The sequence below is a fragment of the Osmerus mordax genome, chromosome 2 (genome assembly GCF_038355195.1).
Source record: "Osmerus mordax isolate fOsmMor3 chromosome 2, fOsmMor3.pri, whole genome shotgun sequence".
NCBI classification, from domain to species: domain Eukaryota; kingdom Metazoa; phylum Chordata; class Actinopteri; order Osmeriformes; family Osmeridae; genus Osmerus; species Osmerus mordax.
The window spans coordinates 24,344,821-24,364,268 of NC_090051.1; the positions used below are offsets into that span (position 1 = coordinate 24,344,821).

Below are 19,448 nucleotides of genomic sequence, written 5' to 3' on the forward strand. Positions count from 1 at the left end.
TTGTCCTACTTGTCCGTAGGACAAGACGCCCACATCAGAAACACTGATCGTGTTTCATAAACAGCACTGACATGACCGTAAAGGCTGGTGCAACTTTCTCTAGGAAAACCATGGACTACATATTTAAGAAGCAACAATGTTGTGCTCTTCAACCACAAAAAACTACAAAAGACGTCCTGGTCCTTTAACTGGTGAAAGTGCTATAATTGGCAACATAGTAATATCAAACATTGTGTGTGTGTGTGTTTAGGGGTGGGGGTGCGGTGATTGTACTGGTATACAATACCTGTTTGGGGGGTTCTTAGTCTACAAAAAGATCTTCAAAATCATGTTGGTGCGTCATTTGGACATACAGCCACTCCTCATAGCTTGTCACACTTGGTAAGACAGATTATGTATTTGTATCCGTTTGCTTATGATTTTGTAACATTATAAATTCCTAATCAGCTCTTTCTGGATTGCACATTTGTAGATTTGGCTTGCAATCCTATATTCTGCAATATTAAGGTACATTCTTTGCCAAATTTGTCTGGAGAAATTTCAGTTATGTTGATTGTGTTTCTGTTTTATTAGAGACTAAATGATGCCATTCTTTTTTTTTAACACAGACTTAAAGTATTGAGTTTTAGAAACAGACATCATTCACAAAATCTGGCCAAAATAGCCTGTTTTACCCACTGATCTGAACACCAATAATTGATTGGTTTCAAAAACAATATTTGCGATTCTTTTTCTAAAATAGGTTTGTATCATTGATGAGTACTTAATGAGGACTATACTATACTCTACTGTACTCTGCTCTGCTACTCTACACTGTTTTAGGCTTCTCTGTTTTCCTCTCCCTTCTCCCCCTCTCTCCTCTCTTTTCACTGTATGTGAAAAAAAATATTTGAAAGGTTGAAGAAACATTCTTTTCTTACTTTCGAAAGGTTGAAAAAATGTTTTCGATTTTTTTCAATTAAATAACTTTATATTATATATTTGCAACGTTTGTGTGAAGCATTTACAAACCTGTATGAACCCTCTGTGATGTTAATACATTTAACTTGATCTGAGAAAGGAGAATGTCTCCCTGGTCTCTGTCCACCCTGGTGTTGGCATCTTGCGTCATTCTCAGCTCCTCACAACAGAAGAACAAGCAGCCCCAGACCATCTCTAGAGGTACCAGCTAGCTCATATGTGCTTACATACAGATTGATTGGTTTCATTCATATTGGTCCAAGGGTTTTTGTGTAAACAGAAGCTATCCTAGGACCACTCCTGGGGATAAGGTATCTGTCCACCAATCTGTTTTATTAATTCTAGAATGGCAGGAAAACAATGAACCCAATATTCTCATTCTGGTAAAAGACCCTTCCACAGTGTTAAAGACAGCAGAAAGACACTGTCACACCTAATTCCTGTTCATACGTCATCCTAACCCTAACCCTAACGCATCCCCAGGCTGGGGAAAAGGCATCACCTGGGTGGCAACCTATGAGGAAGGCCTCAGGAAAATGAAAGAGAAGTACTATTCTTAATCCATACATTTACTTTGAGACCTCTACTTTGGACTACTTTATCAGTCTAACTGGTTTTAACAAAAAAGATTTTGTGTGATGTGATGATATCCAAATCTTTTGTGACACCGGTATTTAATTCAACACATTATTCAGTTGACAGACAACATAGCCTTAGCCGAAATGTTTGTGCTGTCCTGTTTACACACCCACCATTGTCATGCTCTGCTCTGGAATGCATTCAGAATTTGTCTGTTTTCCCACAGCAATAAGCCACTGATGGTCATTCATCATAAGGAGGACTGCCCACACAGTAAATGTAATCCTTTCTTTTCATACTGCATAGTAACACTCTCCAAACAAGGTCTTATTCACCCCAACTGTTCAATTCAGTGGCAGTAGAGTCAGTTGTTCTTGGGGAATTATCTTGGTGATACCAATGTACAACTGTCATGTTTTAAAATATAGTAAGCTTTTCTTTAAAAAATATTTTCTTTATAGACGTAATCCTACATCAAAATAAATAAATGTGTATGCTAAATTGTACATTTGATTTAAAGCACTTTCTTTGCAACTTGTTTCCACAGCTCTGAAGAAGCTGTTTGCAGTTGACAAGGCCATACAGAAAATTGCAAAACAGGATTTCATCATGCTCAATCTTGTGGTAATACAAAAACTTTGTATCGTTTTTCAAAACTGTCAGATAAGTTCAATTTGTATATTTTATAGAATATAACATAAAAAGATTATTTACATTTGTAAAAAAACATCCTAACCACAGTACTTCTGAGGTTATCAATTTGAGATGTTTTTGCTTAGTAAAACATGGCCTTTAAGCCACTCAAACAACTGAGAACATTTCAGTTTAAAGTTAAAAAACATTTCAGGAAGAGACCACGGACTCTAACCTGGCACCTGATGGTTACTACGTCCCTAGAATCCTGTTTGTAGGTATGGTCATGGCTCTTCTCTATGAGATCCACCCATTCCAGTATTTGCAATATTTACACTACAATCACAAAAATTGTTGCAGTCCTTCTCTCTCTAACACACAAATAAAGACACAAACCCTACTGTCTTGTCCAGATCCCTCCATGAAAGTGCGGGCAGACATCACCAGCAAGTACAGCAACCATCTCTACACCTACCAGGCTAGCGATCTCTCAGTCTGTAAGTAGCTCTCTACCCTCCTATCCTGGGGGATTCTTGGCCTCAGCTCTCCTTGCTGAAAACACTCCCGTGCACACAGCTCTGCCAAAGCTCAGATTCTCATTCTGAACTGTTCCTACTCATGCATGTGAAGCCCACGGTACCGAGAGGGTTCAGGTCAAGAGGGGAAACTTACTACAGTTTGTTGTGTGCTGACATACAAAGGAAAGTACTAGTTATCAACAGGAACTGTGGACCCAAACCCATAACTCAAGCCGTTGTTTCAATCATATTTTAACTAAAGAATACAGTGTAAGTTGATTTATGTTTTGATTGAACCCCTCTTTCCTCAGTGGTCGACAACATGAAGAAAGCCAAGCTGCTCCTTCACACTGAACTCTGATTCAGATGCTTTGCGGTCGGCCATTTACCAACCAATATGCCAATGTTTACAAATGTGTTTACAAAGAGTCTATAGATGATCAGTAAATTGTTGGTCTCTACAACAGTTAATAAAAATGATAAGACCTCAGTGGAGTTTGATTATTTAATATTTCTGTTAGTTTTGTTTTAAAATGTGAGGAAGACACTGATAGGCCATGATCTTAAAACGTCTATGTGGACACAGAATGCAGTGTGAGGGCTACATTATTCTCTAAAGTGTTTTAGGATTCATTATAGAGAGAAGTAATCATCACTGTCCAGCAAATGCAAGCATTGGTCCATTATGTTGCTTGTCAATTCAGAAATATAAGGAATGCTACTGAGTGCAGAAGCATGTTTCATGTGAGGATGCAAGACTTTATTGAAGAATAATTCCATCCATTAAAATCAGGGGGGTCAGATGGCTGAGCGGTTAGGGAATCGGGCTATTAATCAGAAGGTTGGCAGTTTGATTCCTGGCCGTGCAAAATTACGTTGTGTCCTTGGGCAAGGCACTTCACCCTACTTGCCTCAGGGGGAATGTCCCTGTACTTACTGTAAGTCGCTCTTGATAAGAGTGTCTGCTAAATAACTAAAATGACTAAATGTAAAATGTGAGGTATCAAACAGTCAGTTGGATTTTTCTCGTTCAAAATCCTATAAACATGCATGTAGAAAGGGTTTTGCTCTGTAGAAGAACATTTGACTGCAGATCAAAAAGTCCCAGGTTCAAATCCCCATGTCACTTAAGCCTCTGCTAAATTAATACATATAATCTCCAGCTCGGTGGTGAGGGGATTTATCCACTAGGTGGCAGTATATGATACCTATACTCAATATAAAAAAGATACATCAGCCTGCACTTTTAACAAATTACATCTACATGTACTTGTAAAAGCATATATGCTTAGTAGTGAAAAGAAGAACATACTATTTATTGTATTGAAGACTTAATAGAACCTTATCTTTGGAATTTTTTAAAAATCTTTGGACCGTTTGCACTCAAACATATGTTATGTAAAGCAGCTTATACACATTCACATTTATGCTTTATCCAAAGCGACTTCCAAGAGAGAGTCACACACACGGCATATTCCTAAACACAACATTACAGCATTACTCCCTGACTGTACCATCACAATGTCAAAGTAATATCTTGGATTGGAATTAGAAGGCCCCTTAATTAGAAAATTAGAAAGTGTGGAATAATGTTAATTTGGCTTTCCATTTAGTTTTAAAGAGTAGGAAAGAAACTCATGTTGGCTAACAGGAAAACAGCAGAATTAATCTCATGTTGGCTAACATAAAAACAGCAGCAGGAATGACTTTTTCAGAGATACTCTCCCTAATGTTGTTGCCAACTACTGATGGAGTAGATCAATATGTGATTACTTACAGTTTCTTGAATCTCTCTACCCCCCCCCCCCCCCCACACACACACACACACAGACATTTGTTTCTTCTCCTTTGCGGTGGGTAGAGTTACTTGTACATCACTTGTAATATTCTGAGTTTTCTGCCTAAAATCATCTTTGGGTTGTATGTTTCCTAATTCCTCTTGCTAGGAGAGCTGGAAATTGTAGTACATTCCCAACAACTCTGAATGATCCCCATGATAAATGATCCAGTATAATTTTCTAGATAAACTGTGATCTGAGTCTGAATTCACAATAATACGAAAAAAGAAGCATACTTTATATCCCTACACATCCCTTTACATTCATACTAAACGTTCTAACCCTAACCCTACACATCCTTTTACATTCATACTAAACGTTCTAACCCTATCCCTAACCCTACACATCTCTTTACATTCATACTAAAACGTTCTCTTCTATCAGACCACATGAAGGTCAAGCCGTTCCTCACCCACTGAAAGCTCAAAACCTTATTTTATATGGGATTCTTTACACCGTCAATCTTCCAACTTTTTTTATGTTCCAACCTTGAACACGTCCATGTGGTGAGTGGACATGTTTGGCGGCAGGAAACACAGCATCCTTCACCCTCTCATCACAGACAAGACAGTGTGCTGAGGGGCTCTCTGAAGGACGAGCTGAGAGGGAGAGTATGCAGCACAGTTGGTGAGTCATCTTGTCTCACAAGACTGACTTTATGCAAAGTAGAGGTTGTTAATCACTCAACATCAAGACGATGAGAGACAGGGAAAGAGTGATAGGGTGAGAGAGACAGGGTGAGAGAAAGAGAGACAGGGTGAGAGAACAAGAGAAAGGGCGAGATAGAGACAGGGTGAGAGACAATGAGAGACTGGATGAGAGAGAGACAGGGTGAGAGAGAGAGAGAGACAGGCTGAGAGAGAACGAGATGGTGAGAGAGACGGTGAGAGAGACAGTGAGAGAAAGAGACAGGTGAGAGAGTGACAGTGAGAGAGAGACAGGGTGAGAGAGAGACAGTGAGAGAGAGCAAGACAGGCTTAGAGAGAACGAGACAGTGAGAGAGAGACAGGGTGGGCGACGGGCACACCCGTCGCTATGGGCGGGCCATAGGGGGCCGGGCCCGCCCCCAAAAATGCTTGTGCCCCCCCACTTGAGGCACATATCTGTTCAAAAATACAGTAATTTTATATTATCATAGTTGCTAATTTTGTGTTGCATTAATGTTGCATTCTTTATCATTAAAACATTAAAATATAAAGAAACAATGGTGATTTAGTTTGATTGATGGGAATCTACACTGCAACAGCCTATCACGGCTTTACTAAAAAGAACGTTGGGCTACGTACGTGACGTTGCCTACGTCAGTGTAGCCGCTCAACAGTTACCGCACATTTTTAAAAACTGGATGAGTTTTCGCTTTCTCGCTTCAGATCAAAGACAGTATATAAGAAGATGGATATCCGTAAGTGGTTGAAAAGCCCAACAACAGTCTCCTCTGACACAATTGAAACGACACCAACGCCTGATGTTGGAGAAGGAGACCCTGGACGACAGTCTGAGCCTGATGCTAGCTCCGTGGAGCCCGACCCTGGGCCTGGCAGGTCAAGTGCAACCGCGACGGGAGCAGCATTTGGGCCACAACAACTGCCTGTTGAATCAGTGGGTGTGAGTGACCTCGGCACAGACAAACCCAAACAGGTTGTGTTGAGGAAATATCCAGTTAAAATGTTTGGTTCAAAAAAGCGATCATTTTCCTATAGCTGGTATTTGAACGGGGACTGGCTTGAGTACTCGGTGGAAAACAGCAATATGACCAGATAGCCTATAGCCTACAGTATAGGCTATCTGGTCATATTGCTGTTGGTTATGTTTAACGTGATGATTATGTGCTGCGCGAATAGAGTATACGATTATTATAAGTATACGTACTGTAGGTTAATAATAAGTGTGCCCTCCCATGCATTTCATATGCCCCCCTTAAGACTGAGGTCTGGCGACGGGTCTGGCGACGGGGTGAGACACAGTGAGAGAAAGAAAACGGGTGAGAGAGACAGGGTGAGAGGGTGAGAAAGAAAGCGTGAGAGACAGTGAGAGAGATAGAGTGAGAGAAAGAAAGACAGGGTAAGAGAGGGTGAGAGAGACAGGGTGAGAGAAAGAACGAGAGAGACAGGGTGAGATAGTGACAGAGAAACCGGGTGAAAGAGAGGGGAAGGGTGAGAGAGAACGGGTGAGAGAGACAGGTGGAGAGACGGTAAGACAGAGAGACAGGTTCAGAGAGAGAGGGTGAGGACAGAGAGAGACAGGGTGAGAGACAGGGTGAGAAAGAGAGAGACAGGGTGTGAGAGAGAAACAGGGTGAGACAGAGAGAGACGGTGTGAGAGAGACCTCTTGATCCTCACCAGTCTACTGTTAATGGGTAAGAAACAACAAACCCTACAAACAGAATGTATTTATCCATATATTCATATATTCTCCCTATTTCCTCATCATGGTCTAAGTGTATTCTAACTGTATTCAGACTAAATGAACACATTTGAACACTTTTCCAAGCACACTGTAGGGCTCATTCCCAATGACATGCAAATGACCTTGAATTACTGTAGAAGATTCCTCATGTTAAAGTTCCTGAGCTGTGGTTCACAGCAACAGCAGCCGGAGGGCCTTAGATCGACCGTTTGACTTTGTTACTCTTCAACAAGGACAGAGGGCCATTAAACCTAGTTTTTCCAGCGCTCAGACAATTTAGCTATTCAAATAGCCCTTTGCTCACCAAGAACGGTTCATAACAAAGAAATGAATGGGTAATATGCAATGAATCTCCTAAACACACAAACAAGAACAGGTTCACACACACGTTTGTGCCAGAAAGGATACTTTGATGCAGCCTTAAGAAAAGGGGGATGGTTTTCTACCCATAGTAACAAGGTCACACATCTCTTTCCAGTAACAAGAGCAGGGACTGATGATTTGATGAATCTGTCAGCTAGAACGCCTCCTTATCAGAAGAGTCTTGCGGTAGAACAGTCCTAGTCGGCTCAGTAGGCCTGAGTTTTAACATGTTTCAACATGTTTAACTGTCCTTTTATCTCTTAGCATCATACCAATGATCTGGAGAACATGTTTGTAGCCTACTCTAGACAGACCTCTAGCCTGACATATGGGGTCAAAACTATGGAATGTTGACAACTTTCATCTTAGAAGGACAAAAAAAGACCCCAAATGTATTGCTAGTCTGCTTCGTACCTTACGATTGTTTTTCTTCAACTAAGAATAATTTAAGAATTCTTTCCAAGACCCCTTATCTTGCCAGAAGTGACAGCAGGTGTGAGATTTGCCATGGGCACACACACCTTCACTTGATGTTGTAGCCAATGAACACCAGAGAGATGGAGCTGGCCAGGCTGGGGAGTGGGCTTGCTTCGCCACATGCATCAACTCTGCTGGGCAGAAAATTGAAATGGAAATGTGGGCCTTGAATGAGTCCCACTGTCTCCTGGACCAAATCTGATGATTTATCATTCTTCTCAGGGGCGCCAGCTAGTGACCTCTCACACTCAGTATTACCTCTCTCTCTCTTTCACACACACAGTATTACCTCTCTCTCTCTCTTTCTCTCTCTCACACACACACACACACACACAGTATTACCTCTCTCTCTCTTTCACACACACAGTATTACCTCTCTCTCTCTCTCTCTCTCACACACACACACACACACACAGTATTAACTCTTACACACAGTATTACCTCTCACCTCTCAGTATGACAAAATTGATGTAACACTGCAACATGCATACTTAAAATGTAATTATATTGTGGATCAGTCTAATTTCAGTCATATACAGTATCCACACACTACACTACAGTCCATTTATATTATATACATATACGTAGGAGAGAGCCTTCCTACAACTGTGTAAAAGAGCAGAATGTTGCTCGGCAACAAATATATACTTGCTGTGTGTAATGACAGTTCCACATATTAATTAGGTTATTTAGAACATGTTGTTACATTGCCTACAACACAGCACTTGCAATTAGGGAGTCAGGTGGCTGAGCGGTTAGTGAATCGGGCTAGTAATCTGAAGGTTGCCAGTTTGATTCCTGGCCGTGCCAAAAAATTCTCGGGGAGAATGTCCCTGTACTTACTGTAAGTCGCTCTGGATAAGAGCGTCTGCTAAACTACTAAATGTAAATGTGAATGTAAATTAGACTTTAACAAGGACCTCAATGTAAGGTGTTACCTGTGGTTGCAAGAACACTGTTTGCTTACGTATTATAACAATAGTCTTCTGTACAAGTGAAGTCAGGGTGAAATGGATCCTCTTTTACTGGTGTTCAGGATGACAAAACACCATCCCCAGCCTGAGCCAAAGATGGCAGGAGATCCAAGAATACAGAAACGTTGCACTGAAGTGCTTTGAACACATCAAAGCATGAATGATGCCTTCATGATATGCCTTGTAAATATGATTCAAAACCTCAACAGACTTAGGCAGTTCCTCAACTGGGCAGTACCAAAAATCAACTGAAGAACCTTTATGGCGGTTCTTGATTACACCTTCTTCCCTCCACATGTCTGTATGTAATGTATGTATACCTAAAAAGTTTCAGTGTAAATTAACAAAGCTCACACACACAAAACTGCTTCCAAAAAGAACACAAGCCCATCTGCAAAAGTACACTAAGGTCTTCTTTATTATTGTTTGTTGATCTATTTTATCGGATTTATTTTCTACATACAAGTCCTTTTAAAGTATGTTGTCATGCTGGGTGCAGCTTCAGAGTAGGAGCACATGCAGGGTGGTGGTTGAGGTGGAGGTCGGTGGAGGCTGGTGACGGGAGTGGAGGCTGCCAACCCCTGTGTGGGCCGCATCTCAACCACTTAACCAGTGCGTCAGAAGAGTACGACTGAAGAGACTGTTGGGACCACTGCAAGAGCAGCTTCACTTCTTGCTATATAGTTCCATCCAGTAAAAGTCCATCCAAGAAAGTGGATGGTTGTTTCATGACATCATTAGTTGACATCTTTAGTGCAGTCAAAAACAAGGCGCAAACTAGAGTAGGCAGGCAGTCTTTAGGAAAAACAAACTAAACCAAAAAGCAGTCGAGGGAGCCAGTAAAGACAGTACATGAGGACGGTGGAGCCTGCTGAGGAAAGTGCTTCATGCTGCTCTCCCCAGCTCTATACTGGGTCCTGCTCCTGTCTGGGGTCGTTAAAGGGGGTGTTGGTGGTATTGCTCATGATGTGGGTGAAGTTCTCTTGGCTGACGGAGGCCCAGACGTGCGCTTGTCTTCCTCTTCGACCAGGACACATTAGAGGCCCACAGCTGGACAGAGGCTGCAAGCTGAGAAACGCTGCTCTGAAACAGCCTCTGGCCTTTCTGAGGTCAAGATGTTGTTTTACACATGCATCTGGTCTGGTCAACAGCACACTTCTGATCACTGGACGTTTTCTGAACAAAGACTACGGACTACATCCCTGCAAACATCTTGGTTTGGTGAAAGACGAGCATACTTCCCATTAGAGGAGATTAACAAATCCCAAAACAAAGTACATTGTATCCCAGCAGTTTGATGGGAAAGGACAAGGGACAATAAGTTAGTCTGCGTTCCTGAAATAGGAATCTTTGTACACTAGATCATTTTGCCATTGGCATTGCCATATTTGCAGTATCCTTAGGAATATCATTAGAATTTCCACAATATTTACACCTGCTGAAGTAGCCGGACAGCTTCATCACGGATGCCGGTAACATAACACAAACCATCTTATGTACAAATCATACACCCAGAGATCTGCAAAATAAATTGTATTATATACGCATCAATTTGTGTGCGAGCAACACAGGTTTGAAAAAATATGTCCCAATATCTCTCTTATTTTGTTTTGCTTAATACAGAAAAGTGTTAATAACCATATACAAAGACATCTTTGGTGAAGATACCATAGCGATCTCCATAGCGATCTCCAATGTCCTTTTTCAACGTTTTACTTGTACTGTAGGTGTTCGCAAAACACACACACACGTGCATACAACATGTGCATGCACACACCTACAGAACACAATTTCATTCACTCTACATTCCATAGACAACACACTACTGGGATGCAAACTACCTTTCCTGTTGTCATGACAGCAACTAACGGAACCCTAGTGTTGGAGTGAGCTGGCTGAGCTTGGCTCCTCATTTCCCGTTTGCAGCTGATTCTACATGCTGTCAGCTGACCTGCCTGGAGAACACGGATACAGTAGCAGGTTGTTATACATGCACCTGCCCACCAAGGTCAGTTCCTTGTTGTGTAAAAATTACTTGGCAATTCAACTTGTTTCTGATTCGGATTCTTCTACTGGGGTCCTCTATTTATCAGACAGTAGAAAAAGTTCAGAGTAGAAAATCAGCACACATGAGAAGAAAGGGTTGAGAGCCCAAAGAAGAACTTCAGGACTTGAAGCAAAAGTGTTTGGTCCCTTAGGTGCCAAAATACAGAAACACTGTGCGTCTGTTGGGTTTCCCATGGAAGTTGTCAGACTACAGTGCACCATTATAAAGAGCATCAATACACATTAAGGATGAGTATTTCATCTTTACGCACTGAATGCTATTACTGTACCACAATGTCAAACTCGTTTAGAAATATGCGTTTTATCTTCAGCCAAGGACATATTATTAATGTTTTATTGTGTCTAAGCGGCATGCTAATGAAGGACAACAATATGTCAAAGAGGGCCTTGTCCCTAACTCTGAGATGCTGTTACCCCCTAACCTGTAGGGTCATCTACCCGGACATATCAAAAATAGGAAAATATGGGAAAAAGGGACGTATGACTTAAATCTATCTCTGCTCTGAGAACCCTGAACCTGCCTTTTAGAACCCTGACACTACCTCTAGGAACCCTGCCTCTGGGAATCCTGCCTCTGGGAATCCTGCCTCTGAGAACCCTGCTCCTGCCTCTATGAACCCTGCCCCTGCCTCTAGGAACCCTGCCTCTGGGAACCCTGCCTCTGGGAACTCTGCCTCTGGGAACCCTGCCTCTGGGAACCCTGCCTCTGGGAACCCAGCCTCTGGGAACCCAGCCTCTGGGAACCCTGCCTCTGGGAACCCTGCCTCTGGGAACCCTGCCTCTGGGAACCCTGCCTCTGGGAACCCTGCCTCTGGGAAACCTGACCCTAACTGGACTGGACATTGGCTCTGCAGACTTGGGAAAACATTTCCCATGCAAGCCATTGCTTACAGTGGGTCAGTAAGGAATAAAACGTGCAGCACTACTTAATGTTTCCCTTCAAACTGGATTCCTTCACTATAGCCAATAGTTCAAGTATAGAATGGGAAAGTCTGCAAACGAACAAACACATCATAACTACAAATAACAGCAGAAATATTCAACTTCAGGGAACTGTAGTCTGCTGGACAACAGCAGCCACCATCCATGCAGGGGTTCGGTGTCATCATCTTGATCCTTTTCTTTTGCTAAAACATTCAATTCCCATCTCCAAAAGTAAAATTAACTATAATATTGTCATATATTATAATATATAACGTTAAAACATTTTCAATCTTACAAACTGTTGTTTGTATATACAATTCTCTGTGTATATGGGTCAATAATTAAATTATTTAACTAAATGAAACACACTATGGTATGCACCATAAGGACACAGTTTCTCTCTCACATCTGTTTCATTCTATTACTCAGGCATGAATGATGAATAAACAGAAGCACATAATTCCAGTTTCAAACAGTAAAGCTTCATGAGAGATCAAGCAGGAGTTCTACTCATCAAAAGAGATAATTAAAATGGAGATAAATGTATAAAAAGAAGAACAGCACAAGGAGGAATGACATCAGAGTGATGAGGACGGAGGGAAGGGCCTGACCACGCACCTTCACACACATAAGTTCACATTCACATACACTCATGCAACAGAGTAGATGCATGGACATGAAGTCTCAGTGGCTGGTGTTATTCCCCCTCTCTCCTCTGGGGAGAAAGGCTCTCTGTGTGTGGGGTGTGGAGAGTGTGGTATGTGGAGGGTGGGGTGTGTGGAGAGTGTGGTGTGTGGAGAGTGTAGTGTGTGGATGGTGTGTGGTGTGTGGATGGTGTGTGGTGTGTGGAGGGTGTAGTGTGTGGAGAGTGTGGTGTGTGGATGGTGTGTGGAGGGTGTGGAGAGTGTAGTGTGTGGAGAGTGTAGTGTGGTGTGTGGAGGGTGGGGTGTGTGGAGAGTGTGTGTGGTGTGTGGAGAGTGTGTGTGGTGTGTGGAGAGTGTAGTGTGTGGAGGGTGTAGTGTGTGGATTACATTTACATTTAGCAGACGCTCTTATCCAGAGCGACTTACAGTAAGTACAGGGACATTCCCCCGAGGCAAGTAGGGTGAAGTGCCTTGCCCAAGGACACAACGTCAGTTGGCATGACCGGGAATCGAACTGGCAACCTTCGGATTACTAGCCCGACTCCCTCACCGCTCAGCTATCTGACTCCCTGGATGGTGTGGTGTGTGGAGGATGTGGTGTGTGGATGATGTGGTGTGTGGATGATGTGGTGTGTGGAGGGTGTGGTGTGTGGAGGGTGTGGAAGTTGTCCTCTCCTCAAGAGGTCAGGCTGAACTGGTCCTGCTCAATGGGCTTCTTCACCCAGGCTCCCAGGCCGGCCTTGTGGAAGGCCTTGATGAGCGTCTGCTTGGCAGAGTGATACTCCAGTGCTGCCTGTTTGGCCTCATGGTACAAGCTGGGCTTGGGCACCTTGATCCTCAGCGTGGACGAGAGCTGGGGAGAGAACACCAGTTACAGACAACCTACTGACGGACGGTCGGGGGCACCCGGTAAGACACAGGTGAGTGTGTGCTTCTCCCACCTTGGAGTGCAAGCGCACCCAGCGACTGTACAGGGCGTGCTTGCAGAGGCGCGAGGCGCGGCCCAGGTCGTCTTTGCCTGTGGTGGCATTGATGACCTCCAGCATCTGGTCACCCACGGCCCAGTTTACACTGAAGTTGGGCGCCTTGCCCGGCTGCCTGGCCTCTGCGTTGCTGATACCTGCAGTCAGAACAAAACCAGTAACACGTTTGGAAGTTTCACAGAACGGGCATTTATGCATGGTCGTCTTCTCAACTGAAACTTAAAACAAGAGCCCATTCAGGATGAGAAATAGGTGGTAGTGTTAAAATCTCGGTCTGTTCAGCACAGCAAGCTGCTGGGTGGGATTATGATTTAGAAGTTAAATGCTGAACAGCCGTGTGGAAAAGCCTTTCACAGCAGAACCCCACAAAGTGGAAAAGGTTAATAAAGCTGCCATTATCTCCTCAGCTGTAGAGGAGGAAGAGATGGAGGCAGAAGAGAACAGATGAGGAAGACATAGAGTACTGATGAAAAACTGAACACAACCATGAAAGGAGAAGAAAGAGAAGGATGAGAGAAAGGGTTGAGGAAGAAGAGATGTAAAAACAATACAAACAACAGATGTGACCTTCTGAAAAGGGAGTGACCTGAGAGGTTGGCAAAAAGTGATTTTTCAAATTCCACAGCAGGTAAGCAAACGTCACCTCAGATCAAACATGGCCATCTCTCTGATAGGGTCAGACATATTCCTGTAAATACCCCTGATTCTCTGTCAAGTTTAACCTTGTTTACTGGAGCAGTGGTGCAAGGGAAGAGAAACATGCCTGTATGTTCGTCTCTCCACACAGGGATGTCAGACTGTCACTGCCTGGTCAATAACAGTGTTTATGTTCAGGAAACATCTATGTCTGGGTGCATGTGTGTGTGTCCCTCTAATCCATCATACAGAAATTCACATTTGGATAAAACTGGCTCGGTTTGCAATGTCAGTTTGTCTTTACATTCTGAATGTCAGTTATGGCTTTACATTCTGAATGTCAAGTTGTCCAGCAGACGGCGTGTGTACACTGACCGCTGAGCAGGGGTCTGTTGAGGTTGAACTGCTGGGGCAGGTCCTCAATGTCTGCGATGCGCTGGTACATGGCGCGGGACAGGTGGTCCGCATGGTACAGGCTGCCCAGGATGATGCTGGAGAAGTAGATGGGCTCTGAGAAGTAACTCATCAGTGAGCCCTGGATACCCACCACATTCCACCTGACAGAGAAATACAAACACATCGTTCTTTAACATTGTTAGCATTCAGGCAGACTCACAAGTATGGAAATATTGCTAAGTAATTCTCTGAGCCCTCACGTACAAACACACAGCACACAAACTCAGTTGTGGGACACGTGCACACAGAAGATAAAAGTAATGGACACTGAAAGTATCCAATTTCCTTTTTTTCTAACAATATTCCAATGTTGTTACATTAGGCATCTTCTCCATTCATTTCCCTGACATGCTCTATGAAGCGCTCGATTCGCCTGCCACAGTGAGAGGAGTTCACAAATGAGACAGCGAAAGAGGCGCAGGGTTAAGAGACCATCACCAGGCGACAGAAACGAGACTCTGAAAAACAGCTCTGAAAGAACACGCTTCTTCCTGTCTCTCTCGGCCCGCAGGTGATGTGTGTGAGAGTGTGTGAAATTAAGACACAGTTTCCGCAGTCACATGGAGAACAGGAGACCTCTGGCTGCCTCCGGTGATGATGGCGTCCATTCGCAACAGAAACAGGGATAGGGAGGTGCAGGGGCTGGTCGCTGAGGTGAGTTATTACAGTCCTTTGGTTAGCCCTCCTCTCCCCCATGATTTAGTCTAACAGGAATCTCCAACACCACCAGCAGTGCTATAGTAGCAATCAAAGGAACCAATCAATCCACGCAGAACAATTTCCCTAATCGTGGCACGATTCATGCAGATACAACTTATTCCCTCTCCCTCTACACATGCACTCTTCATTTCATTCCCTGCCCACTTAGACAAGCACCTGCGCCCTACATGGACACAGTGCCAGGGGGGGTGAGGTAAAGGCCTGACAATCAGCTGCTCTTTAAAAAACAGCTTGTCAAGTTGGGAACACTTCTAATGAGGGTGTTGAAATAGCAGGAGAAAACAAGGGAGATTTCTATATGGCGCCACGGGGAAGGGAGGGAAGTCACAGGAGGGGGAGGGGGGGTATAAAGCAGAGGAAAGAAACGCGTAGGCCTTGGTCTTGAAAATTCTGCAAATTCTGCTGTATGGCATCCTGATGCTGATAATCAGTTATCCAGGGAAAGCATGCTAGACTCACTGTCACCTGGTAGACGTGAGGAGCGGTAGTATTTAACGGTAGACTCAAAAGGATGTTGTTGATCTCCTGTTGTTGAACTCCTGAAGTTTGCGGACGACACCACCCTTATTGGGCTCATCTCTGGTGGAGACGAGTCTGATTATAGGTGGGAAGCGGCCAACCTGGTGACCTGGTGCAGCCAGAACAACTTAGAGCTCAATGCTCTTAAGACAGTGGAGATGGTTGTGGACTTCAGGAGGAACACAGCCCCACTCACCCCCATCACCCTGTGTGACTCCCCAGTCAACACTGTGGAGTCCTTCCGCTTCCTGGGCACTATCCTCTCCCAGGACCTCAAGTGGGAACTGAACATCAGCTCCCTCATCAAGAAAGCACAACAGAGGATGTACTTCCTTCGGCAGCTGAAGAAGTTCAACCTGCCAAAGACAATGATGGTGCACTTCTACTCAGCCATCATTGAGTCCATCCTCACCTCCTCCATCACCGTCTGGTACGCTGCTGCCACTGCCAAGGACAAGAGCAGACTGCAGCGTATCATCCGCACTGCTGAGAAGGTGATTGGCTGCAATCTGCCTACCCTCGAGGACCTGCACACCTCGAGGACCCTGAGGCGAGCGAGGAAGATTGTGGCCGACTTCTCCCACCCTGGACACTCCCTGTTTCAGTCACTCCCCTCCGGCAGAAGGCTGCTGTACATCAGGACCAATACCTCACGCCACAAAAACAGTTTCTTCCCTTCCGCTGTTGGCCTCTTCAACAAGGCCAAGGGACCACACTGACTCTAATGACTTCCTGCTTAAAACACACTGCTTTTTGCACTGCATTACAAAATTGTATCTTGTACATTTGTATTTTTTGTAATATTTGTAATATTTGTATTTTTATATTGTAATTTACGGCAACTTAGATTTTATTTTATTGTATATTTAATTCTATTCTAATCCCACTTAGTACTGCTAGTTTATGTACCCTTAGTATAGATAGTCCACATATTTAAATTTTAGGTCCCTATATGTTTATTGTATGCACCTTCCTGCCAAAGCAAATTCCTTGTCTGTGCAAACGTTCATGGCGAATAAATCCCATTCTGATTCTGATCTAGATTGTACACGTCCAGCCAGAACCCTACAAGTAACGTCTACTTGGAACTGATAATATGAGTTTGGTGCTCGTCCTTTATTATAATGCACGATAATGCATTTTATGAAAAGGTATTAAAAAGTTTGACATGATTGATGTACTGTTATGTCAATGATGATGAACCCATTCTGTGATGTCCTGCTGTGCTTAACTGACATGCCTGGTTACACAAAGGTTAAACAAAATGTTTTTACAAATTGTATGACATTGCACAATGACAGTGAAACAGTGAGAGAGGTGCGTATATCAGGAAGGAGGGGACGGCTTAGCCTTGAGTGTGCTGCCTGCCAACATGCCTGAGTGTGAGAAGCCATCATTCAGCTGTCCCTGGCACTGCCTGAAAAAAATCATGTGAATACATTTGACCTGTAGGAACAAAATCTAGTGGAGGACCAGTAAATAAAACAAAACAGTTTCATAGGTGATGAGGCCGAATTGTTGGAGTCTTTTCTAAGTAATATTAGTCAATAATATTTGCCAATTGTTAACAATTGTGAGCATAGAGCAGGACAAAGCAGTATAAGCAGTATAGAGTAGTATAGAGGACAGAGCAGTATAAACAGTATAGAGTAGTATAGATAAGGACAGAGCAGTATAAGCAGTATAGAGCAGTAGAGAGGAGGACAGAGCAGTATAGAGCCGGGCAGAGCAGCATGGAGCAGTTTAGAGCAGCACAGAGCAGTATAGAGGGGGACAGATCAGCATGGAGCAGTATAGAGGAGGACAGAGCAGCATAGAGCAGCATAGAGCAGCATTGAGCAGTATAGAGCTGGGGAGAGCAGCATGAAGCAGTATAGAGCAGCGTTGAGCAGTATAGAACAGTATTGAGCAGTATAGAGCCTGCAGAGCAGTATAGAGCAACAAGTTACCGTGCAATCTTGTCACTGCAGGACATGGTGAGCAGCCTCTCCCCCTGTAGCACCCCATCCCATGTCTGGAGGGTGTTGCTGGAGCGCACAGGGATGGTGCCCTCCCCAGACTCAATCTTGGTGCGCAGCTGTCCCCTGGCTTTACGGTTGGGATGCCGGTCCCCTTGATCTGGGAGTGAAGGAAATCATGAGCAGACAGGATTAGAAGGATATAGGAGATTGTATTCTTTAAGGAAATTATGCAGTATAATCGGAACTAAAAACTCCTAGATCAAGGAGTAAGGGACATCTCCAGACAACAAGACATTTGTGTGATTTTCATTCAGGGTTATTCAACCCTACAACAACACTGCTGTACACAGATCCCACATTGGGATGTCTCGTTGGAATAACCCTGTCTCCACAATGTTGAATTTCAACACTTTAGGGAAGAAGTGCTCAATTATCTTTCTGTTCTTGTTGGATGTTTAATCACAGCAGTACTAATATGTGGAGTAAGATATACACAACTACATAGGAGGAATCTGTTTCCCATTGTGAAAAGATAGGGATATGTGTTTGAGGAAGTGTGTGTGTGTGTGTGTGTGTGCATGAACCTTCCATGCCAGCCTCATGCGGTGAGAAGATTCTGGCGTCTCCACAAGGTGAAGTGCTGATGTAGAGGTGGAACTGAACATTGTCTTTTAACCGGTACCCTCTCTTCTCACACCGTATAAAGATAGACTTGTGATGATCTTCCTTGTTGTTGCTAGGGGAAGGAGGGAAATCAAATCTTTCAGCAATAGAAGCTCATAAAAATAGTCCATTAACATTTTGTATTATGTATTTATACATCACGTTCCGTACTTTGTACTCTCACAATCACAGTATTGTTGTACAACATTCTGATGTTTAACACATAAAAGAATTGTTCTATTACATTAATAATAGTACTTTACACTTGTATACCACTATAAATAGGAGACAAGCATATTTAGAGCTGATCCACCCCCCGCTGATGTGGATGAGTCTCATCCCTACAGTACTGTGTGGGTCTCATCCCTACAGTACTGTGTGGGTCTCATCCCTACAGTACTGTGTGGGTCTCATCCCTACAGTACTGTGTGGGTCTCATCCCTACAGTACTGTGTGGGTCTCACCCCTACAGTACTGTGTGGGTCTCATCCCTACAGTACTGTGTGGGTCTCATCCCTACAGTACTGTGTGGGTCTCATTCCTACAGTACTGTACTTGTGTCTAACCCTAATCCTGACCTGAGGAAGAACTCCAACTGTGCGTAGAGGTACCGGATGAGCGACCGGCGGGCGATGATCTCCGCATGGCAGTCGTTGAGCGCCAGGCCGCGGTCGCTCATGTACTCGCCGTTGATGCACTTTGTCCCCGTGGAGACGCATATGACCTGAGCCTCTTTGACATCTGTGCCTGGGGGGGGGGGGGGGGGGATGTGTTTAAGACACCACATGTCTGCACACTCAAAGAGATGTTGTGTATAGTTCCAAAGGTTAAAGAATATGTTAAGAATATTAAGGTACTGAGTGTAGTTCAGCTGGTAGTGAGATACTGATTACAGTGCCAGGTTAAGTTTAGAGGAAAGCTCATTTCCATCATGCACGGTGGCTAGGCATACCTGTTGTCATGACTACCCCCGCCAGGACTTTTCGACGTGCGTGGGGGGAGGTGAAGTTGTCGGTCAGCTCACTGAACTTATCCACCACCAGACGAGAGACGGCATCTGCCAAAACCTGGCCCGCACACGCATGCAGCAAACACACTCAGGGCTCAGTCCAGATCATAAGACACAT

The 19,448-nt window shown here is 43.8% G+C and overlaps 2 protein-coding genes across 3 annotated transcripts in view; one reads left to right on the top strand and one right to left on the bottom strand.

The window, feature by feature from the left end:
* Positions 1–109: 109 nt before the first annotated feature.
* LOC136963406 (anterior gradient protein 3-like) lies at positions 110–3,180 on the top strand. Of its 2 annotated transcripts, none has more exons than XM_067257534.1 (8): positions 110–381; positions 1,061–1,161; positions 1,444–1,507; positions 1,766–1,818; positions 2,087–2,163; positions 2,387–2,450; positions 2,586–2,669; positions 3,002–3,180. In XM_067257534.1, exons 1-8 carry the CDS (start codon positions 329–331, stop codon positions 3,049–3,051), a joined length of 546 nt encoding a protein of 181 aa, XP_067113635.1. In that variant the 5' UTR covers positions 110–328; the 3' UTR covers positions 3,052–3,180. The 2 variants fall into 2 exon arrangements, with proteins under 2 accessions (XP_067113635.1, XP_067113642.1); XM_067257541.1 differs by having other exon boundaries at positions 116–381; positions 1,057–1,161.
* A 9,753-nt stretch (positions 3,181–12,933) lies between these two features.
* adarb1b (adenosine deaminase RNA specific B1b) overlaps positions 12,934–19,448 on the bottom strand; it is a 65,426-nt gene continuing 58,911 nt past the window's right edge. Inside the window, exons 5-11 of the mRNA XM_067256915.1 lie at positions 19,274–19,388; positions 18,900–19,068; positions 18,243–18,394; positions 17,647–17,815; positions 14,378–14,559; positions 13,325–13,503; positions 12,934–13,236 (exon numbers count right to left, since the gene is read on the bottom strand). Coding sequence (XP_067113016.1) covers positions 13,060–13,236; positions 13,325–13,503; positions 14,378–14,559; positions 17,647–17,815; positions 18,243–18,394; positions 18,900–19,068; positions 19,274–19,388 — 1,143 coding nt within the window. The 3' untranslated portion in view covers positions 12,934–13,059. The remainder of the gene's footprint in view (positions 13,237–13,324; positions 13,504–14,377; positions 14,560–17,646; positions 17,816–18,242; positions 18,395–18,899; positions 19,069–19,273; positions 19,389–19,448) is intronic.